At 34.1% G+C, this 25,118-nt stretch overlaps 2 protein-coding genes across 7 annotated transcripts; one reads left to right on the top strand and one right to left on the bottom strand.

Annotated features, from left to right (window-relative positions):
• The first annotated feature begins 1,086 nt into the window (after window positions 1-1,086).
• LOC107946195 (uncharacterized protein At2g33490) lies at window positions 1,087-8,448 on the top strand. 6 transcript variants are annotated; one of them, XR_001696865.2, is made up of 12 exons: window positions 1,087-1,369; window positions 1,736-1,808; window positions 2,638-2,709; window positions 3,143-3,204; window positions 3,319-3,387; window positions 4,269-4,297; window positions 4,390-4,597; window positions 4,704-4,985; window positions 5,206-5,253; window positions 5,918-6,870; window positions 7,355-7,406; window positions 8,141-8,448. XR_001696865.2 is itself a non-coding variant. In XM_041106894.1 (11 exons), exons 1-10 carry the CDS (start codon window positions 1,250-1,252, stop codon window positions 6,830-6,832), a joined length of 1,893 nt encoding a protein of 630 aa, XP_040962828.1. In that variant the 5' UTR covers window positions 1,087-1,249; the 3' UTR covers window positions 6,833-6,870; window positions 7,355-7,674. The 6 variants fall into 6 exon arrangements, 3 of the variants coding, with proteins under 3 accessions (XP_040962828.1, XP_016735912.1, XP_040962829.1); XR_005921711.1 differs by having other exon boundaries at window positions 2,623-2,709; window positions 8,239-8,448; XR_005921712.1 differs by having other exon boundaries at window positions 2,623-2,709.
• Window positions 8,449-8,465: 17 nt separating this feature from the next.
• On the bottom strand, window positions 8,466-9,582 carry LOC107946196 (GSH-induced LITAF domain protein). The gene is made up of 3 exons (XM_016880424.2): window positions 9,255-9,582; window positions 8,968-9,094; window positions 8,466-8,800 (listed from the first exon to the last, which is right to left on the bottom strand). Exons 1-3 carry the CDS (start codon window positions 9,446-9,448, stop codon window positions 8,717-8,719), a joined length of 405 nt encoding a protein of 134 aa, XP_016735913.1. The 5' UTR covers window positions 9,449-9,582; the 3' UTR covers window positions 8,466-8,716.
• Window positions 9,583-25,118: the final 15,536 nt, after the last annotated feature.

The raw sequence follows: 25,118 nt of genomic DNA, 5'->3' as shown, positions 1-25,118 counted from the left end.
CAATTCAATTGCACTTACATAATAGGTTCCTCAATGAACAATAACAAACTCTCTCTTATGCTCTCGTTACATAACTTATACAAGCCTCGAAATATATATACTAGGTTTTGGCCTACTAATATACTAATGATTGAAGACAAAACAACTCCTTAAATTGAGCAGCTACAAAATACCAAAGATAATATAGTATTAAAGTCCAATTAAACACACTTTGATGAAGATATAGTCTTCTAGCAAAACAATTCGATCCACATAAATCTCCACAATTCAAGGGGTGTCTCAATTCAAACCAATCCAATCTCCATAAGCAATAGATTGGTTTCCATAGATCAGCTTCTACATCTCCAAGGTATTAACTTATTTAATAGCCCAAAGATTTTGCTTCATTAAATTGGTAATTCAAATATAGCAAGTTTTGTTTCACTACCTTAATGTGAAGGATTGCAATGGGCACTACCAAGTACCACTCGAAATATTACTTCACAACTTGCCTCAACACATCTAACAACCAAGCAATTTCTTGATTTTGAACTAGCAATGAACCATAAAGGAACCAAAAGCAATTAGAGATAAAAGCTAGGACTTGAAACTTTAAGGTAAAACTAGGGTGTTTAGATGAACATCCTCGATAAGGAGAGTGATGCTTTTAGAGAGAAGATTAATCACTTAACATCTAATTAATAACAATCCAATTATTTTAATTGATTTGATAAGATGATATAATATTACTTCGGTCAAAACTTATATTAATTCTTACTTTTAACCCATAAATTAGATAATATACATTTATTCGAAAGAAAATAAGTAAGTAAATCTATTTAAACTCACATCCTTCTAATTAGTTAGTATAATAACAAACGTGTTAACTAAACTAAAATTTAATCCACATTGAGAATCAACCGTGCCAACTAAAGTAAAATTTAATCCACGTTAAGAAACAACCGTGCTAACTAAACTAAATTTCAATCCACATTGAGAGTATATATTTATAATAAAAAAGAATTCAACATTATTAGATACGAAAATCATTTATATAATAAATATTTTTCTTAAAAAAACTTGTCTATATGGGTGATATGAGAAAATAAATAAATAAAATAATAATACTGCAAAGAGCAAAGTTGAAAGAACAGAAGGGAGGAGGAGGGGATTTTGTTTTGCAACTCCTTCAATTTCCGAAATTGAAATTGCGTAAACTATATATTTATATTGAGAAGTAGAGAGATAGAGAGGATTTTTGCAAAATAAAATGAAGACTTCTCTGAGAAGATTGCGAAATATTGCACTTCACAGGCACGGTGGGGAAACCAATGACCAACAAGATCCTCCGCCTTTGCCTCAATTTGACGAGCTCGATCAGGCTTCTCAGGTCTTTCTCTTTCTCTGCTTCCTGACATTTCTCTTTTCATTTTCTTTTTGAATCATTTTCTAGTTTTCTTTTCTCTTTTCTTTTTTTTCAAATGTTCTCTTAGCGTTTTCTTTCTGCTTTGGGAGCTCTTTTTATAATTAAGAGATTTTTTTTTAATTTTAGTGAAATATCAATGCATTATCTTATTATCTTTTTTCTTCTTTTTTTTTTTGAATAGAGAGCTTGTGTTTTTCTATTCAATTTCATTCACTCAAAATTGTGGCTTCGAATTTCGATTCTCCTAAAGTTGTTCGGTAAATAATTGAACCGAAGTGATTATGTCGTTAGGGCAAACGTGATTTATCTATGGTTTTGTATAATGTGCAGGATATGCAGGATATGAGAGATTGCTACGACAGCTTACTGTCTGCAGCTGCAGCAGCTGCAAATAGTGCTTTCGGTAATTTATTGATATGTTTCCTCTGTTATTCTGAATTTGCTGTATTTCTTATTTGTGCAACTGAAATGGACCTTTTTATGAAATTCATTTAAGTTTGTTATGAATCTTCTTTCTTGTTATGCTTTTCGAGGGATGATCATTTTGATATCCGCTGTGAGTTCGGTCGATTATCCATGTTACACTTGTATAGCTATCATTAAATTATTTCAAGCTCTTTCCACGATGCAATGGTTTAATTTTTTTCATGTTAATTTAATACACTGATTTCAGCTCTAGCATTATTATCTAAAAATTGTGCCCAATACACAAGGCATGATTTGATTTGGTTGTTTTAACTGTAATTAATTCATTGAGTTAAGCTCTAGCTTCATCATCATCCAAAATCCGTATGCAGTGCACAAGTGTTCTGCTATGAGCAGGCTCAGGAGAAAGTCCCACAGTTTGTAGCTGTCCTCTTTTATATAGAGAGACTTTCTTGGATTTAATTTCGTGACTAAGGGATAACATGTAACCACTTGACCACCGGGCCAGGCATGACCTAGCATTATTATCATCCACTAGTTTTAAATGCTTGTTTCTGCATGATGAACTTAAGTGTTCTTTTATTTTCTTTTCAAGTCCTAGCCCTAGAGATTGACTACATTATATATCTACCCATACAGCCATGCTGTAAGAATGATGGTATTGGTTCATCGATGGTAGTTTATATATTGGCTCAAGCACAAGCATGATGATCAAACATTAATTATCTGGTCTTGAATTTTTGGTGTGGAAGATTTTGTTTGCCATGCCAATCTTGAAATCACTCGTGTAGTCCTTTTTTTCTCAGAATTCTCGGAGTCATTGCAGGAAATGGGTGATTGTCTTGGAAAAACTGCAGTAAATGATGATGAAGAAAGTGGTAAGCAGATATATATTATTCTACTATTATGCCCAATGTTGCCATTTACTTGAACAAATAGCATATAACTTTCTGTGTAAGACTTTACATTCGAACTGATTTCCTTGCCCTTAAATAAGGTTTTTTTACTATAAAATGCCACTTCGAAAGTACTTGTGTTTTAGTTGTCATCTTGGATTTAAGAGATGAATCAAGTGAAATCTTTGATTCACTTCCAGTATATCTGACATGTGGAATATTCCTTTTTGTTTTTACATTCAATATCTTAAGTTCTAGAAGGATGCAATTTTTTTAAAATAGCATAGATGCTATTTTTACCCAGTTTGGCACATTCAGATGGTATAGTATTTGGTTCTAGGTGCATCACAGTTGTTATATGTAGCAGCTAACCATTGTGCAAAAGGATGTATTAAAATAAGCTGCTTTTATGCAGGTAAAGTATTATCAATGCTCGGAAAAGTACAGTTTGGACTCCAGAAACTTGTTGACGGCTATGTGAGTCTCTCTTCTTCTTTAAGGTCTGGGGGAGGGGTTACAATCTGAAAGCTCTTGCAAAATGTTATATCTTACTTACTGTTCTAATAATTATTATTACTTTGCATCCTTCAGCGATCTCATATAATCCAGACAATCACAAGCCCATCAGAGTCCCTTCTTAATGAACTTCGAACAGTTGAGGTTAGTTCATAGGGACTATTTCATCCAGTTTTGTCTACTTCTGTTTGGTCTTTTGCTGTGCAAAGCTATTTCTCATCATTATATCATGTGAGGATTGTCACCTCCAGTTTGCCTTTTTATCTCTTAATGTTGATTTAGTGCTCCATTATGTGATTCTATCGTTCTTCTTTTAAATGTTCTTTACTTTTCTAATTTCTGGACATGTACATTCCAAGATGATGGCTAGTGATGAGACTAACACTTCAAGATAAAGTGATTAGGATTAGATATTCTTTTAAGATTTATTAACCCTCTTTTGTTCTCTTAATATGAACAATTTTGAAAGTTTGGAACCTGGAAATTGTCTGAAAGAGTGAACAACTGTGGGGAAAAGAAGCCTTTATCATATTTGTTTGTTTATTACTTCTTTCAAGTGATAGAATTCGCCAATCAATGCCAAGAAATGCCTCCCACTTCATGTTGTTCTTAAAATATATGAACCCCTTCGGATGATATGCAAAATGTTCTCAAAAGGCCTACCCCTAGGGAACTTGCTTTATTTATTGTTTTGGCTTTTTTAGCATAATATTTTAATCACTTTTGGTGAAGTACATTGTAGCATCTTAAGGGCTCAGATAAGAATCTGACATTGGATAAATGATTTCTTGTGGGCTTCTCTTGATATCTCAAATCTGTTATGTGTGCATGTGTGTGTATTTCCCCTCAAAAGAATTAAGATATAACCATTTTCTTGGGTATTATGTTCATATTGTTTACCAAGCTTAAATTTTTGTAGTTGAATCACTTTCTTTAGTTACACAAATTACTGCACTACATATTATAGAGCCGGTTAAGCATTTATATGATGTAATATTGACTCCCCCCCCCCTCTGTTGATACAGGAGATGAAGCGACAATGCGATGAGAAAAGGTCCAACTTTTATTTAACTTTTAAAAAATAACCAGACACAAAGTTCATTTTTCAAGGATAATGGCTTCTGATGTTCGATGCATTATATACAGAAATGTATACGAGTACATGGCAATGAGACACAAAGAAAAAGGAAGATCAAAAAGTGGGAAAGGGGAGAATTTCTCCGTACAACATTTACAAGTAGCACATGACGAATATCAGGAGGAAGCAACTTTACTTTTTTTCCGATTGAAATCTCTAAAGCAAGGACAATCAAGAAGCCTTCTTACGCAAGCAGCAAGACACCATGCTGCTCAGGTTTCTTTTCTGTTTTTCTTCTTTGTTGAACTTCTTTTATTATTTATTTTATTTTTAATCTTTATTACTGTTGGTTATTGACCCATTTCCTTTTGCTTGAAATCAGCTGAACTTTTTTAAGAAGGCTCTTAAATCTCTTGAAGAAGTAGAGCCATATGTGCAGAAGATCACTGAAAAGCAGCATATTGATTACCACTTTCATGGACTTGAAGATTCTGAAGCAGAAAATGGTGATCCTGAGGAAAATTATGAAAACGATGATGATGAGAGTGATGACGACAACTATGAGGATGATGCTGAGGACCACAATGATGGTGAATTGAGCTTTGATTATAGACAAAATGACCAAGATCAGAACATGTTTTTTGCATCACGGCATTCAATGGAGGTGACTACTTAACATGCTATTTCTGGCTAAAAAAGCTAACTCACTTTTTCCTTGCGGAAACACAATTGTTTCTTCTTTTGTATGGAATGGATTTCATTCTCCCTAGTGTTATAAAGAAACTTCAATGGACCTCACACAGGGTTCACATGCAAAACACAAGAAGTAATTTGCACCTCTAATTTTATTAATTGTAGAATGGCTTCCATGTGAATTTTTGCAGTTGGATCAGGTAGCATTTCCCCAAGTTGCCATGGTGGAGGCTGCAAAGGTAAAGAGCTTATTGTGTTATTAATTATAGTTCGCAATATGAGGCTAGATTTTGCAAATTTGGGGTATGTATATGCGCATAGAGCTTTCATGTAAGCAGTTCCTAATAATAATGAATTTCGTTGATTGTATTTCATATTATGTATCCTTGATCTGCATAGTAATGATATTGATTTTTAATATAACATTTTTATCTCCCACGCATTCTATTTAGTAATTACCATCAAATATTTAGAAACTAATCATCCAAGTACATTGGGGCAAAGCCAAGAATTCTAAATCGGGGGGATAGGATAAAAAATGATCATATTATAAATTTTATGGGAGCAAAATATTTCTTTTACAATTTTTGAAGTATATAAATACTAAAAATCTAATAAAAAAATAAAAATAATATGGACGGGAAGGGGCCCTGCCTCCTCCCTACACCCCTTCTAGTACATATCTTGTTTCACTGGATATACGATGAACTATACGAGTTCAATATCTGAGTATTATTGGTCAACTGATTTATATCCATTGATTTTTTCTGAACACATCTGTTATGCTTCTACTGAAGCAACTTTATAGTCTCAAATTTTATATGGTTACCCCCCCCCCCAAACTTGTGTTTGCAGCAAATATCTACTCTGTTGGGAGATAATTTACTGTTCTTTATGTTACAGGAAAATCTAGAAAAAGGCCGTCGCCATTCTTTTTCATTTAGAGGGGAAATAAGGACCAGCAGCCAATCAGCTCCACTTTTTTCTGAGAATAAATCTGACCCTTGTGAGAAAATTCAACCGTTATCAGCACGAAAGTTTAGCTCATATGTATTACCGACACCAGTTGCTACAGAAAGTTCTATTGGATTAGGTAATCCAGCTCCCCAATCTTCAAAAGCAAGTTTGAATGAGCAATCAAACAATTCATGGCATTCATCTCCACTTGAACATAAGAAACATGAGATGATTTTGGGAGATGAGAAAGTTTCTGGATCTGCAGTTATAAATGCACAGTCTTTTCTCAGAGAGAGCAATAGTCCTGCCTCTTCAACTCGACTACCCCCTCGAGTTAATCCAACTGCTGCTTATTCTAAGAAAATCAAATGGCAATCCTTTTCTGGTCCATTGACCAGTAAACCATGGCCTACCAAAACTGTTTCAGTGGAACAGCCCCAGTTGTTCTCTGGGTCAATTTTGAGAAATCCAATGCCTCAACGATCAGCAGCATCTCCAAAAGCATCACCAAGTGCTTCCCCTACTTTTATTTCCTCACCTAAAATAAGTGAGCTTCATGAACTTCCTAGACCGCCAGCCAGTCCAGCCGCGAAGTCTTCAAGACCTTTAGGCTTTGTAGGTTATTCAGGTCCCTTGATGCCTAGAGGTCATGGGCTCTCTGCTACAAATACATCGGTGATGTCAAGAGCTGCCTCTCCACTGCCACAACCTCCGCAGGTTGTTACTCGCAGTTTCTCCATACCCTCAAGCACTCATAGAGTGGTGTCATTACCTGTGTCCAATCCACTGGAAACTGCCATCAGTTCAGGGATGTCTCAAGATGTTGCCTCACCTCCTTTGACACCAATATCTTTATCTTGAATCTGGCCATCATCAACTTGTTCGCTGACTGTTGATAGGTAATCAAAATCCATTTAGAAAATCTTGCACTAAAATTATGAAAATTCAGTAAGTTGGTTGGTCCTATCTGGGGAACACTGTGATGAGATGCCTTCACCAGTTGATAGATAATTGGTTGTGCTAATTTTTTTCTCAATATATACATATATTAACTTTTCAATACTTAATAGAAACTGAATATGCCTTGAAATGTGAGAACTTTGAGCATTTCTGTTTTCAGTATGAAGGTTGTGAATAAAAAGTAAATGCATCACAATATTCTACAGTGGTTGGCAGTGGCTTGTTCCCCCCTTTTTTCAAACAATCAACATTTTTAGAAACATTGGTTGGGTTAGATTGAATCATCAGTGGTCTTCTTCTTTGGTATCATCCCCTATTATGCAAGATCTATATTCAGTAGCATAGAAATGCTATATTCAACATTAGATGGAGCATTCTTTATATCCTTTTCTATTTCTGACTGTTGGTATGTGATTAATGCAGGAAATGGTTGATTAAAACTAATTGTAGTACTGATTTCATTCCTGACCCACAGGTAAGATTTGTGACTCCTATATTGAACACGTGTAGCTGTGCATATTGTCAATTAATATTTCCTATAATCATTGTTATATATTTTAGCACTTCTCGTCTATTACAATGAATGCTTGGCATGGATGCTTGCCGTGTTTTCCAAGTTTTGAGAAATTTTGTATCTTCTCCAGGGCATTAATAGACAATTGAATTATTTTACTCTATGCAAATTACTATACTAAATACTATTTAGCAGTATAGGTGGATTGGTTTGTCTTATGGTTATCTTATTTTCACGAGTTTATGATTAAGTTTTTCCGACTTTACATTTTTCTTGAAATACTTATGCTTGACATATATGAAGAACTTCGATAGAGTCTGCCCTCTAAAGATATGAAATCTTTTGAAAAGGATTGAACATGATCATATTTGGCGTTCTCCTCAAGTTCACCTAACATTAAAGTTATGAGTCATTCATCTAGTTCTGAACTGCCTTTCCCCAGATGTCTGCTATATTTTTTTCTGCCCAGTTCTGTCTTGCCATTGCTAGACGAATAAGGTTCCTTTGGTTGCAAACTTTAGCTGTTTAATGCAGAAGATAATGATTACATACGGTCATATCCGGTTGAATTTGAGGATTGGATTTTGATTCAAGGCCCATTTCATCTTGTTCGGATCTGTTTTATTTCTCTTTTTTCTTTTAACTAGCTCCTGTTTAATCAAATATTCTTATTTGCAATTTCTTTTGTATTATAGTGAAGGTGTAGAGTAATTCGTAGTGGAAAGCTATGTTACACATTCAGGTATGGATATGTTGGATTTTTTTCTAAGGAGTTTTTTTATGTATTTGAAAGATTCTGCAGGTGTCAAACATGAGTGCATGAATAAAACTGTTGAAGCAGTTTTCCAATTCCAAGGTTTCTCCACAAATATCGAGTACTCCATTTCCATTAGCTTTATTTCTTCTCTGCTATATATCCAAACATTAAATGGAAAATAAAATGGGCTATTGGGATCTAGGGCTCCCAAAATTTATTTGCTAGTAGTATAGGATGTTCTTTTAAGATTAAAAAAAAAATCATTAAGGTTCAGAAGCATCATCCATGTTATTTCCTAAACGTATTATGGTGATGTGGGAAACAACAATATTCACAACAGCCTTCCGAATGACTCCAATACCACAAAGTAGCGGCATGACAATTCAAAATATATATACTAAAACCATTGATTCTCTTTTTCGGGTACTTGTATGGACTACAGAGTCATCCGTAAAGCGATAAAAGCACATAGAAATGGTTAAAGCAGCGTCGCAAAATGCTTGTCGTAGGGTTATCATGCAGGCACACCAAAACTCTCCTGCACCCATTGCGGCATGTCCACCACTGCGCACGGATCTGATTTCTCGAAATTAGCAACCTACAAGAGAATATCAGCAAACAAGAAAAATGATTGAAATTAAGGTGGGATAAAGCCTGCCAATGAGTCTCCTCACTCGTTAAGGATTTGGAATATTTTAGGGGGAGAAGAGATGAGAGCTATCTTCCTTTTTATAGCTCATCCTAAATTTAAGTACCCAGACTCACCTGTTCAGTGCATTTGGGGCAATAATGATACTTATGCCAAAGGCAGTCCATTGAAGGGCAAAGGAAGCAGATTCCAAGCATAAATGGCATCATGCATCCAACAACCGCTGCCAGGCTAGGTTTAGATCTGAATAACACACATTAAACTGAATGTAATCCGCCATTACATCTGAACATACACTCACAAAAACATAAACCAGCAACATCCTTAAATCGATCAACAGGAAGTTGTCCGATTTAAAGAAAACAAATCATAAGGGAGCAAAAGGCAAGAGAGTTTATCATACCTGACCAGAGTGAGTCCGGAATTACCACAAAATGGGCAGTTAAAAGGAGCAGGGGTATCCCGATACATGGTTTGCTGAATCGGAATTCCCTTGGGATCACCGTATATGGCGTTCGGCGGTATCATTCCCGCCTGGTACGGATTTATCCCCACATGGTATGGAACTCCCATCGCCGGCTGCTCTGTCTTGGGCATTCCTTGTTCCTTTTGGGGTTTGGCAAAGAGGCCGAATTGAAAATGTCTAGTACTACTAATCCCGGATTCCTCTAATCGTCTTATTGTTCGTAAGCTGTGTCTTAACTCTTAAGTCAAACCTTGGAGGAAAAATTATACCACGCGTCCGTTCCTACCGCATAACTTCTAGGTATCACTTAATTAAAGGGATAAAGTAACATTTAGTCCCCTCAATTGACAACCTTTTTCAACTTAGTCCCTAAATTTTGTTTGACCATATTAGTCATGGAACTTAGCAATTTTTTCCTCTTTTGATTTATATGATGATACAATACTTTGATATTTTGCTATGTTATCACTTAAAAATTATTATTTTTTATATATGACACAATCTTACTGATTTTAACGGAATCAGAATCAGGTTGAGTAAATTATTTAATTGGAAATTTTATTTATTTAAATTAATTTATGATATTTATTTTGGGAAATAAAAAAAAGTATCGGGTTGGATTGAATTATAAAGTACTGTGTTAAAAGTCCAGAAAATATTTATAATTGGACCCGATACGAGAGAGGATCAAAAGACCCTCATGACAAATACATGGGACAACAAACCCAAGTAGATTTAACTAGGGTTTTCGCCCCTCTCTCTATAAATAGATTTAACAAGTATTAGATTATGATTTTGTTTTTCTATTGAAATAGACTTTTAATTCAATAAGGGTTTAACTTCTCCCCCTATAAATAGATGACACCAGTAGAGCTAAATACACAACTTTAAGATATTGTTATTCTGCCCAAAAATAGTGAGAATTTATTTTCTAAGTATAAATTTTATTTTTCGAAATAACAATTCTACCAGTTTTTATTGAAGAGGGATTTGATTTCCCATTAAAAAAAAAGTAAATATTTTTTTGTTCTGTGTTTGATTCAAAAGTGTTTGAGCCTAAACTCGAAGCAGTTTATTGTACGAGAATAGCAAAAATGGTCATTCGATTGAAAGCTGGGAACAATAATGTAACACCCCTAACTTGTATCCGATGCCAAAACAGGGTTATAGAGCATTACCGAACTTATAACTCATACAATCATGCAATTCATGTTCATTTCTCATTGTAAACAAAAGTCATTCAAATTCAATCATATAGTCCCCAATAAGAGCCCTCGAGGCCCTAAATAGACATTAAAAGTGGTTCGAGACTAAACCGAGTACTTAAGGAATTTTTAGAAAAACATGGAAAATTTTTCAAAGTGCAGGGGACACACGCCAGTGTGACCAAGCCGTGTGAGAATTCGAAATGGGATCACATGGTCGTGTCCCAACCCGTGTTTGACCCTGTGTAACTCACTAACTTGGGTCACACGGCCAACCACACACCCATGTGTCAGGCCGTGTACCTTTCGAAATGACCTCACACGCCCGTGTGAAAACTGGAGAGTATACTGACTTGTGTCACACGGCCAAACCATAATCTCGTGTGCTCGGCCGTGTGAAGCTACTGACTTAATTTCTATAGAAGCACCAAGGGATACATGGCTATGTCACCTGGCCGTATGTTACATATGGCTAAGACACACACCTTTGTCTTTGCCCGTATGGACAAAAATAGGTTATTTTCCAAGCCATATTCCTCACCCACATTGATACCAATCTATACACATCAATTTGTATAGAACCAATGCATAATTAGGCACTTAAAACTAACCAATATCAAGTTTATAAGATGTACTTTCACACATACAACATGATATCCATAAACACAATCAAATTATCACTTTAAAACATACCAAATATACTTCCAAAGTATACCTAAATGGTCAACCTCACCTATGAGATCTAGTGCCTAAATTCAACATGCATACCACATTTTAACTTCAACCATTTGGTACCCTAATACCAATTCACAAACAAGGCATTACATGATGACCATACATTATATACAATAAGGCCATTTACATATTTACATAACAAAATATATCAAATTCAAGTCAAATCAAATGGCTAAATACACAATAAAACATAAAGGCTACCATTAGCCAAAATGACCTATACATGCCATTTAACCCAAAATATAAAGTCATAAGTACCAAAATAACGTTTGATAGTGTGATGCAACCTCTGACAACTTCCAATCTAAGCGAACTACTGAAACACTATAAGACATAGAAAAATAAACAGAGTAAGCAATCAAACTTAGTAAGTTCGTGTGATACTAAATTAGACTTACCATTTGACTACCATTTAAGTAAGCAACTCAAAGCAAGGCACAATTCAATTTGGCCAAAGTCTATCATATAATTCATAATCATGTTAGTCATATATTCACATAAAATCGAGAATCATATATGAATTTATCAATTAATTGAATTCCATGTACTTGTAACATCTAAGCCATGTAAACATATATCAAATATCAACCATTTCCATGTAAATACCTATACTTGTTCATATCGAACTTGTATAATCTCATAATAACACTATGCCCGTTGAACCACTTAGAATATCGGTTAGATACGCGGGTGGTACACATGAGGTGTACAGAACTGTAACCCATCAATTCTAGTACATATATGCTCCTACAAGTGATAATTGGTAAACTCTTCCGAGTTGAATATCGGTAAGATCATACGAGCTAAGTATCGGTAAGCTCTCACGAGCTGCAAATCAGTAAGCTCATACGTGCTGCGGTGAGTCCGCAACAAATCCAAGACCTCAACCAAAATGGTAACTCTAATGACATGTCATTTGTATCCTACAAATTCCTAAGCTTCAAATGGGGCTCGGTATTCTTTGTACATCGTCGATTATGCTCTCGATAATTATACATAAAAATTAAATCATTCACATACATATATTTCTATTTAAAGCATATAAATACTCAATTTAATTACATGAACTTACCTCGAACTTGTATGATGGAAAATGATCGTTTATTCGATAACTTTGTCATTTTCTCGATCTAATTCCATTTATTGCTTTTCTTGATCTATATAATCAAATTTAACTACTTTAATCACAATTCTATTCAATTCAATCCAAAATTCATGTTTTGGCAAAATTACTATTTTTCCCCTATACTTTTTGACCTTTTTACAATTTAGTCCCTAGGCTCGTAAAATGAAATTTATGAAATTTCATCCCTATATAAGCCTAGCCGAATTTTATATGTGCATATAGCAGCTCATACATTTCACAATTTTACATATTTAACACATAATTTTCATATTTCTCAATTTAATCCCTATTTGACAATTTCATTAAAAATCACTTAACAAAAATTGTTTATTTAACAATAAGGATTCATATTCTTTCATTAAACTTCAAGAACAACTAGAATGCTCACATGTAAAAACCCTAGACTTTTAATCATATTGCAAATTAGTCCCATATTTAGCTAGCTTAAGTTACAACGACCCCGAAAACATAAAAATCATTAAAAACGGACCAAAACTTCACTTACATACAATGGATTTAGCCTAGCCGAATTTCAAGCTTCAAAACTCCCATTTTCTTTGTGTTTTTCAGTTGAAGAAGAAAGAAATAGGAAAATATGATAGCTAGCCTTTGTTTTGTTTATTTTTTTCATTTAATTGCCTAATTACTATATTACCCTTACCTAACTTTCAAAATTACTCAATTACCAAGCCATGCACATCCACTAACTCATTTAATGGTCTAATTACCACATAAGGACTTCTACTTTAAGGTTCTATAGCTATTTAACACCTTTAGCTAATAGAACACAACTTTTGCACTTTACGCGATTTAGTTCGTTTTCATAAACTAAGTATACAAACGGTAAAATTTCTTAACGAATATTTTACACTATCATATTATCATGCTGTAGACCTCAAAATAATATTAAAATAAATTTTACGACTTCAGATTTGTGGTCCTGAAACTACTATTTCGATTTCACTGAAAACGGCCTGTTACAAATAAGGATTCCTCTAGTCCAAAGCATATGTAACACCCCATACCCGGCCTAGACGACAAGGTCAAGCCTGAAGAGTTACAACAAATGATAATCAAAACACATTCTGCAATTTATAATAACACACCTTTTAAGTCTAATAAAGTTTAATAAAGACAACTCGGTATCTAGGGATTATCTTTCAACTAACTGAAACTACGAAAATAACTAGCATGGTTCATAGTGCTAAACGGTATAAACACATAACCGAGCTCCCCATCCACCGGCCTAATCAAGTCTATGATTTACCTAAAATTCATTCAACAATAACGGAGTTAATATACCAGAAAGGACCCAACTATTTACATATACAATAGATTATCAGTAAAACCAGGATATCCAAGTGCAAATGTTGACCCAGAATCAGGAAACATTTCATTCAGTTATAGATCAGGGTTATACATACGGATAACAAATCAGGCTATAATCAGATGTAAGACAGAACATAACAGATGCAATCACTTAACACCAACCGCTACACACCATCTCTAACCAACCCAACACACCAAATAGGGTATTCATTACCCATCCAACCCTACACACCACTTAGTGTCGGTCTGACACATTTCAGAGATTGCAAACAAGCTGTCAGATTAGTATACGAATACCAGAGATTTAACCACTGGTTCAGAACATAATACTTCCTCCTGATTCAATTCCTATCCAATGCATATTCATACTTCATATAACAGTTAATATAGAGTTTTATACGAATATTCAAATACAACTCATACTCGTACGCAGTAGATGAATTATAGTAATTTTAGTCAAACACAATACACACATTGATAATCAATATTCAAGTTTCAGATCACAGAATATCAGTATATGCAGTTAAATCCAGTTTAAATGGCCTCACAAAAGGCTTGTATTCAGTTTGCGCGATGCTCAGAATATGGAAAAATTTCGTAAACTGACCCACACACCCGTGTGGTCTCACACGACCAAGGTAACTGGTCCGTGTGGCCCCACACGGCCGTGTCTTTCGCTCGTGTGATCCTTATTTTGTAATCAGTGAGTCACACAACCTGGACACACGCCTCTATGACCTTATTTTGTATTCAATGAGTTACATGGCCTAGACACGCCCGTGTACACCCTGCACTAACATGGCCATACATGGTCTAGACACACACCCGTGTCCCTTGCCCGTGTGGCTCTTACTTGGTAGATAGTGAGTTATACGGCTTGCCACACAGCCTACCACACGATCGTGTGGCAGCGGCAATCATGTTTTCTGGTGTTTGAAATTAGTAAAAACTCGAGTTTTTGGTACGCACTTGATGTAGTTTTTGATATAGGAGCAACGCAAAAGAACCTTTGAACCCTAGAATGACCATCCAATAACCAATTCAACAATTATTCTCAACAAACACAAGAATTAACGTACAAAACTAACTCTTATGTTGAAAAACTTCAACACAACCTGCCCACTCGGATTTCAACACTCACCTTGCACGCAATCGCAAAAATGGAATGAACGTGTTAGTGAAATGGTTCTTGCAAGATCCTTGCCTAAAAAGGGAGCCAAATGTACGATTGAAACAGAAATTTGAGTAGTAAAACAATTTCGACAAAAGAACAAAAACAACCAGAAACTAGCAAAAACAAAAAGAATTTACGACAGAACTTACATAGAGATCTTCCAACGATGCAACGAACAACGCAAAACCCTCAATTAGTCACGGTAGCCACTTTACAGACGTAATCAAAAAGAAAAGTAAAAGGAAATAAGAACCGAAAAAGAGGAAGAAAGAAAAGAAAATGGAAAAGGGAAAGAGATAAGGAGAGCATTAAATTTCTATTTTAACTATCGATAAGATTTCTAACATTTAGCAAAAATATTCCTGAACGTATACACCAACACTTGAACATAAGACCAAATAGAATATAGAAGCTTAACTAGTAAATCAGCAAGCTCATTCTTAACATCAATTCATAAAGAATTAAACTTATGTTGATAGTTCAAGGATAAAGATTAACTTAGAATAAAATAGCAAAATTTTCCAAAGATGTGAGTCGAACCCCTAACCTCAAACACATACACAAATCACATAACCACAAATACAACGGGTTTAATTACAACAAAATTCAATAGTCAGACATTTAAATTTTTGGGGCGTTACAACACATATGCGATTTCGATAAAGGGTTTATTGCTATAAATATCACAAATTGGCTTGATTTTCAAATTTTTAATTTTCTATTGTGCAAGAAAAATGTTTTTGAACCGGGTTTTTTCAAACATCACTTGCATTATAGTGATATTATCACTTGTGCGCATAGAAAATTTTATTTCCTAATGGCATGCCATTTATATCCTATTAGTTCTCATTTTGTCTACATAAGCATTTAAATTATACAATTTTACTACATTTACTCAACAAATAAAACAATTCAAACATTACTTTTTTACAATTTAGTCATTATCTAAATATAATTAACAAACATCAAAATTTCACTTCACATTTATTTTATCCACATTTAACATTTCACTTAAATATTTCATAATAATAATACTTATTTCACCTATCTAAATTTTACACTCTTTTCAATTTAGTCTTTTTTCTCCAAATCCGCTACACATACACATATTTCAATTCATTATAAGAATTCAACTTCACTTTCAAATAATTTTCATAATTCAAATCATCATGTTCATATACACATAAATCCCATAAATATTTCTAAAATAATTTATCAAGTTTTCATTTAGGGTTTTACTTAGGCAAAGTAAAATTCTTGATATACTTGCAATAAAATGCTTAGAATGAGCTCTTCCCCCCTTTCTTCACTCATTTGCCACTCCTTTTCCTTTATCCCCAACTTGTTCTTCCCTTCATTTTTCTTTCCCTTCATAAACATAGCACATATACACAATATTTAAACATCAATACAATAATCACATACCATTTCCATGTATTTCAAATGAGATAAATATGAAATACCTTAAGAAAATCTCATCATCTTTACCTTAACCTTTCTCAATCCATAACTTCTCTTTTCTCTCTCCTTAAATATGTATTCTAGCTAAGTTCACATAAAACTTAGCTTGCTAAGGAGTTACCCCTTGTGATTTCACTAAAGATTTATAAAGGAAATTTGAAGTTTAAAGCTTAAAACGGTTAGAAATAGAAGATAGGGACTAAAATGAAAGAAATGAAAAAAATGAGCTAAAAGTGAGATGAGGGAGACATGAGAGTGATAAGATGAAGATGATGATATTAGCTTTTCTACATCTTTCTAATAAAATATCTATTCCACTCTTTTTTTTAATAATCTATTCCATTTTCTTTTATTTTAATTTTTTAATAATATTTAATCAAATCAAATCAAATCAAATCATATCATACCATATATGTGATTCACTTACACTTCAATTTCATCCATAACTTCTTATACTTCATTGGTCAAATTACTTTTCAAGTCCTTTGATCTTTTTCCTATCCATCTAATCTAGTATTTTCTTATTTCTAATTTTTACATTATTGGCCAACACTTCTCACACATTTACGATTTAGTTAATACCTCAATTTATTTTCTCTAAATCCAAAAGCCTTTTTAATTTCTTATAAGATCCAATTACCTTTTACAAAAATTTTAAAAATTTTTATTTTATCTACTTCAAAAAATTCTAACACATGTAAACTCGAATTGACACTGTTCTCATTTCAGGGGTGTTAGCAATGTTACATATATTATCCTTTATGTTTTAATATTATTTAACATTATTCTTGTTTCATTTTTTTCTATGTCTTGAAATTATGGTTTAATGGTATTATAAGCCCTTAAACTTTAAAAAAAATCAATGAAACCCTTTCGAACTTTTTGTGCCCAATTGAGTACCTAAACTAACAAAACTAGTCAAATATGCCCACTGATTAACGTTGATCATTAATATTTAACGGCAACTCTAATATAACCATTAACAAACGACACATCAACGTTGCTTGTTGACGTGACAATTCCAAATCAACAAAAATAACATAATATTTTAAAATTAATAGATGGACTTTTTATTTTGGGGTTTCTATTTCAAGTTCTTTTGATGTTTTAAGTTAAATTGTGGATTATTTTAACTTTTTTAAAGTAAAAACCTCACTCTTTTTTATAAAAAAATATCACTTACCTTCCACTATTTTTTTCCTTTCATCTTATTTTTTCCCACTTAACTTTGTTATTTGATTTTCTTTTTCAAAAAGGGTTTTACTGAATTTGATATTAGTTTCCAAATATATTTAAATATTTTTATAATTTTTTGAAATCTCTAAGTATTTTTTTATAAAATTTTAATATTTTTATTGAATTTTTTTTAAAAAAATTCTATTTTTTAAAGTTTTTTAATTTTTTAGAATTAGAACTAAAGAATCTGTAAATATTGGAGGACTAAATTTGTTATTATGCTAATAAAAGAAATGCCACATTAGCATTCCATTAATTGAGTGACAAACATATCAAATATTGATAATGTTAGTAGCTAAAATATAATTTTTTGGAGCTAAAATATTTCATTTTCAACAAAGCCATAGACTTTGCTTCAATTTTACTAAGATATCTTCTCTTTATCCTTACTCCTTTTTTATACACTTGTTATACATCAATAACTTGAGACCTGAACCCTAAAAAAGATCCAAACCTCCAACCCGTGACCCGACCACGAGAGGACAACAAGTTGAACCCGATCGTAAGGTAAAGCTATAGACTCATCTAGCAATACTCATCTTGCAGGAACCTTGTGTGAGTTCATAAGGCAGGATCGCAAGTACAGTTCACAGAACCAACTCACGAGATAAGGTTACAGACCCAGCTCACGGAGACCTAGGGAAGGTCGTAGTCTCACTTCGCATATACCCCAAGAACTCGTAGGAAGTGCCACGTGCTCCACAGGCCACCCAGACACGTGCCCAGTAGGTACGGAGCTTGCCCAAAATGCCAGTTCCAGTAGCAGAAAGGACTACGTATTCTATAGACATGTGCCCAGCAAGCCTGGAGTTCGTAGAGAATGTCAGTACTAAGGACAGAGAATGTCATTACTAGAGGCAGCAGAGTAAAGATAAAATAGTGGGACCCTATCATGAGCTGTAATGGTACTAATAACAACATGTATAAATACCATGATACCCATATCAATAAATACCATGAACCTGGAATGCCTGACATCTCAAAAAATACTATGTATGACTCTTTTCCCTATGAATAACAATATTTTTCAACTAGCATTTCTGTCATACTAAAGCTCGTAAGCGAAAAGCTGCAACCTTCAAAACAATTAGCGAAAGTAAAGCTCCCAACTATTAAACTAAGGCTCACAGGTGAAGAGCTACAGTCTCCAACACAATTAACTAGAGCAAAGCTCTCAACTGTCACACTAAGGCTCGCAGGCGAAAAACTGCAACTTTCAAAATAGTTAACGAGAGCAAAGTTCTCAGCTGTCACACTAAGGCTTGCAGGCGAAGAGTCGTAACCTCTAACACAGTTAGCGAGAGCAAAGCTCCCAACTATCACACTATGGCTTGCAGGCGAAGAGCTGCAACCTCCAGCACAGTTAGCGAGAGCAAAGCTCTCAGCTGTCACACTATGGCTCGCAGGCGAAGAGCCGCAGTCTCCAGTACAGTTAACGAGAGCAAAGCTTCCAACTATCACACTAAGGCTCACAAGCGAAAAGTCGCAGCCTCCAAAATAGTTAGCGAGAGAAAAGCTCCCAACTGTCATATTAAGGCTCGTATGCAAAGATCCACATCGCCCAACACAGTTAGTGAGAATGTTGTCATACTGACGCTTGTAGGCGAAGAGCCGCAGCCTCAAACGTAGTCAACGAGAGCAAAGCTTCTAACTACCACATTAATGCTAGCAGGTGAAAAATCGCAACCATCAGCACAATCACCTAGAGTTAAAATCTCACAGCTTTACAATCCTCTAAAATTCTACTAGTATAAAAAGTTCGCAACTTCACATTCCCAACTTGTTACTTTAGAAAATTTTCCAAGTATAAAAAAGTTCGCGGAGTCGCATTCCAAGCTTATTACTTTACAAAATTTTCCCAAGTACAAAACAGCTCGCGAATCTATATTTGCAGCTGATGATTTTTGAAGATTTACTTAAAGTCCATATAATTATGTAATTATGTGACGAGTATAACAAGTTCGCAAAAGACAGATTTCCTCAAAGTAAACTCTTGTTTAATTAAAGAAAATAAAAAGAGGAAAACAAATTATAACACACTTAGAATACATTGTCTTCCCCACTAACACCTTGGTTCACATTATCAACAGGGGTAGCATAACTATTCGTAGAAGGGGTCATGTTCGCATTAGTGGATCCTCCTCTAAGTAGAAATTTGGAGAATTCTTCCAAGTTGACACAAAAGAATCCATGCAGCACTCAAGGGGCATAACACATCGAAACCCAACTTGCTCATATCCACCTCATCGAGAGCCTCGAGATCCACTTTGCGAACATCAAAGGGACTAGTAGCGACTTGGGCATGGAGCAGTGTATTTAGTTGCAGCTTAGAAATAGAACTTATAATATTCTCAATTGTCTTCTTCTTAAAATCCTACAAGACCCGATATTGTTCATTGATTGTGCTGTCCACTTAGTCATGACACTCCTGAATAATCATGTCTTTTTCGACAGTGTGCTCTTTTGCAGCCCTAGCTAGCTCAGCCTGCAGAGCTTCATTACTCTCCTTTTTAGCAATCAACTCCTATTCCAACCCCTCATCTTTAACCTCCATGATGAACAAACACTCCTTAAGATCCACGTTTTGCTTATTAATAATCACATTCTCCTCCATCATCTTATCGCATTATAAACTCCACTTTAATCTCGGCGAGCTCATTCTAACGAACTTCTTAATACTTTAGTACAATTGTGTTAGCTTCAGACAGTAAGAATTACAAAGACAAAAAAAGACTCATTGTCGAGGGTGCTACTTAGAGATAGCTAGATGGGTATCTTCATTTATGGCGATCGATGAGCTCACAAGGGGAATAACTAACGAGCTCTTCCGCAGAGAGTTGCGAGGACTTGGAGTCCCATCGACGGTGGAAAAATACTAATAGAATCTGACATTCTTTCAATTTGACGCTCCAACCTTGCGTTGCCTCTCTCCTCCTCAATCGCAGAACTGATGCACACAGCCCTCGCGGTGGTCTTGCACTTCTTACGCGCCTCAGTAACCAACGAATCAATGTCTATAGCCTCGTTGAGCTCGCGAGAAATGCTATCGGTCTAGATTGAAGTATCCTTTGAGCCTTGACCAACCCTTACACCAGTAATAACCCTAATGATCAATAGGAGCAACTAACAAATTAACCTATTGACTACCACCTTTCACATGCGAAGACTTCGCAAGAGTGAATGGGTGCAGCTTCTTCTCACAATAATAATAATAAAATTATTAGTTCTTCTGGGTGACTCGTCAATATTAGACCTAACTCATCACAAGAGTAGTGAGGCCATGTGCGTTACTCAGGAAATTTACCAACAGAAAGGGCAACTTTCTCTCTACCACTAGGTCTCCACCCGTTAGGGCTGTAACCCTCTAAATATTACTGGAAGACATTTCTCGTCATGATCTGTAACAACCCGGTTTTGACCCTAATCGGAATAGTAGTTTTGGGACCACAAATCCGAATCAAAAAATATTTTAATATTACTTTTAGTGTTTATTATATGTTAAGTTATAGGTGTGAAAAATTCGTGTGGAAATTTAATCGTTTGGATGTTCAATTCGATAAAAAGGGCTTAATCGTGTAAACTGAAAATTTGATGGTTAAATAAGAAAGTACTTAATTGTTGTTGACTTTATAAAATGGAGGCTTTATGTGGCAATTAGACCATTTTATTGGTAGTGGGTGACAATGGTCAATAAGGACCTTGAATCATATGTTATATATATTTTATATTAAAGGTTAAGTTAGTAAACTAATAAATTGTTAATATATATGTTATAATAAAATTAAACAAAGCCATGGTTATTATTTTTCTTCCTTAGCCGAAACTAAACAAGAGAAAAATAAAGAAAAACATAGTTCTATTCGGCAATATTGAAGCTTAATTGAGGTTAGTTCTTTGTTCGGTTTTTGATAATTTTTACGTTTTTGGAATCGTTGCTTTGTGTTCTTCAAAACCCATGTTTCAATTTTGTGAATTGATGATGATTTTGGAATATGCCATTGATGAATGTTTGAGTTTTATGATATTAGTTGATGAAATATGAAATATAGGTGTTAGATTAATATGTTTTATCTTTGAATTTTTGGTGAAATTGAATATATAGGGTTAAATTGTGAAAATAAATTTTTGGGGGACTAAAATGTGAAATAAAAGAAATGTGTGGACTTGTATAAAGTATAGGAACATTCGGCCCTAGCTTAGTGTGGGCCAATTTTGTGTATTTTGTGTTTTGTGCAAAAAGGACTAAATTGTAAAAAGTGTAAAATATCAAGGGTAAAATGGTAATTTGCCCATTTATGTATTTTTGGATTTAATTGAATATTTTGATGAATAAAAAAAAGTTAAATTTGAATATGTTTAGATCGAGAAACGAAGAAAACGAATTTGGATCGGGGAAAAACGAAAGTAGTTGAATAGTCGATCGTGTTCGCTGATATCCGAGGTAAGTCTATTAGCTATTTAATTTTATTAAATTAGTATATGTGTATGTACATCAATTTTATTTTTGTTGAGTTAAATTTAAAAGTATAAAATTCGAATTGAAAGTATGAAATTATATATATGTGTGTGTGTGATAGGTTTGAATGACTATAAATATGCAAATATGCATATAAATGTCCTTGTAATAAATTTAGGTATGAACATATATGCATGTATAAATTATATTCGAATATACATATGTATACATGTAAATTTTGTTGTATTGAATTTAGGTATGAAATTACAAAGGTATGAGATATATTCGAACATATGCATGTATGTGTGAATAAGGTGTGAATTTAGTATAAAATATTTGTATAAGTTGGAGCAAATAAGCATGTATACTTATGAATAAATATTTATATTGAGTATAAGTATGAAATTATATTTATACATATATATATGTTAAATTTGATTATGTATGAGTATATAGGTATATGTTCTTGTTTCGAATATAAGCATAGAGTAATATATATTTGTTAGATTCGAATATGTATATATGTACATGTATAAGATCTTGTATTGAAATGGTATATGAAATTATATAGATATATATGGAATTCAAATGTTAAAAGTACATATTATATTATAAGTTAAATCTTATGATATTAGTAGTGGAATCTAAAGTATGAGGTTATATATATATAAATGTGTTTCGGTTGAATTATTGAATTATTTAAGTTAGATTTGATGATTGGGATTTATATATATATATCCATGTGTTTTAAAGATATAAGTTATGAATATTGAGCTGGATTTTATGTGGATTTTATATACAAATATGAGATACAACTTCTGTGAATTGAGATTCTTTTGTTAAAGCTCAGTACCAATCGGATTTATTGCCAGTGAAATTATTCAGACTATACGTCTAGCAGGCTAAGTGCCGGTGATCTGAATCAGGTTATAAACCTAGCAGACTAAGTGCTGGTGATCTGAATCAGGTTATAAACCTAGCAGGCTAAGTGTCGATGATCTAAATCAGGCTATAAGCCTAGCAGGCTAAGTGCCGGTGAATCTGTTAAATTAAGTGATTATATGCATTTGATATATATATGATTTTGGTTATATGTAATGGATAAGTATATGAACATTTGTTTATATGTATTTGATGGGCATATAAACGTTTGGATCTTTGTGTTTAGTTAGTAGGCACATATATTGGTTGTTATGAAAATTTTTGAATATATGTATACATTCGGCATATGTGGATTATAAGTATAGATGTGCATTTGGCTCATGTAGTTGATAAGTAACAATATAAGCTTTTGACATATGTATTTGAAAGATCATAGATATGCATTCGATGAAATGCAAATGATAAGTATACTAGCAATCAGTATATGCAATTAATGATTATGTTTGTAACTTGATTTATAACATATAATGTTTATACATATGTTAGTTTTTATGTATTTTAGATATGCTATAAACTTACTAAGCTATAAAAGCTTACTTTGATTGTTTTTGTCCATTTGTTTTATAGATAAAAATCAAGCTGTAGACTCGGGGATCGTTAGCGAAGATCATCACTCTATCTACTGTCTCAGTATTGAAATGTTTAAATTTTAACTTATGGCATGTATAGGCTAGATAATATTTTGGGAGTTGTACTTTAATGTACTGTATATATATAATTAATAGCCATACGAAATTAGCTTATTTTTCTTATGGTTTAACTGAACAGAAATGTTATGTTTTGTTATAAAAGGTTAAAGTAGAATTTATAATTATAATTACTTAATATTTGAATAATTTAACATAGATGTAAAATTTTTGAATTCTACTGAATGTCTGTGTTAAGTTGTGTTTTGTCAAGTAACGCCTCGTAACCCTAATTTATCGACATATACGGGTTAGGGGTGTTACATGATCAGATCTTTTAAAACCAATAGGCGTCTAGCACAAAGTCTTTGGAACTGAGCCACCACTTCATTCGAGGGGAGACTCTGCTAGAACGAGACATATCTTGACTTGACGAAGACCACCTTATCGGGAACCTAAAATCCTCTCCAAGTTTACTGCGAACTTGGATATACTTTCCCCAATTTGGATGAAGGTTCGAACAATGGTTCACAATGATAGTCTTCACCTGCTTGTGATGAGAGAAATAGTAGAACCCCAACGAGTTCTCCTAATTATGGCCTTTCAACTAATATATATGCTGAAAAACTGTGAGTAAGGGAACATTGCCGCATTGAGAGCAGTTGATAAAGTATGCCATGACTATCCACCAAGTGAAGCCCGAGAGCTGACTAGGGGCAAAGTTGTAGTCCTTGAGCAGAGTAAAAGAGAAGGGATGTAACAGCAAGTGCAACCTAGCCTCAAGCACATGGAAATGGAGTAGGAAACTATCTTCAGTGGTCTCGCACAACTGATGCAACCCTCCTGGAATGGATACTTCGTATGCGAAATTATGAAGTTTCATCCCTCGGATGGCCAACACTAGTCGTAAATCCTCTGACTTGGTGGTACAGAAGTAGAGTTTATTCGTTACTAAAACCGGAGACGACCATTCTCGTGACAAATGGGGTTGAACTATTCGATTACTGATGCCCCTCATCTTCACCATAACTCAAGTAAAAGAAGAAAACATAAATTTTAAAAGAAAAAGCAAGGTTCCTAAAAAATTACCTTTGTCTTGATTCTAGAAAATGCTGAAGATGAATGATTTAGGGTTCAAAGAGACATCCTTTTAGAGAAGAAGTTCCTTTCCTTCCTGTTAGATGATTTGTGTGACCAAAAGAAATCAACGGCCCAAATACGAATGGACAAAAATAGTTCAATTTTCAATGACCAGATACGCACGCGCAAGAACCGCTCGTAAGCGTGCCCAGTAAGCTGCATTTAATACTGATATGATGGACCTAAGGAGAGACACTTTATGATACCCCTTAGGCCCATTTTAGGGTGGGAGTAGATTGTTATACGTTAATAACTTGCGACCTAAACCCTAGAAAAGATTCGAACATCTGACCCATGACCCGAACACGAGAGGACAACAATGTGAACCCGATTATAAGGCAAAGGTACAGACCCAGGTCGCATGAACCTTG

This window comes from Gossypium hirsutum, chromosome D12, assembly GCF_007990345.1.
Source record: "Gossypium hirsutum isolate 1008001.06 chromosome D12, Gossypium_hirsutum_v2.1, whole genome shotgun sequence".
Taxonomy (NCBI): Eukaryota; Viridiplantae; Streptophyta; class Magnoliopsida; order Malvales; family Malvaceae; genus Gossypium; species Gossypium hirsutum.
This window is presented reverse-complemented; position numbering and strand designations above follow the sequence as displayed.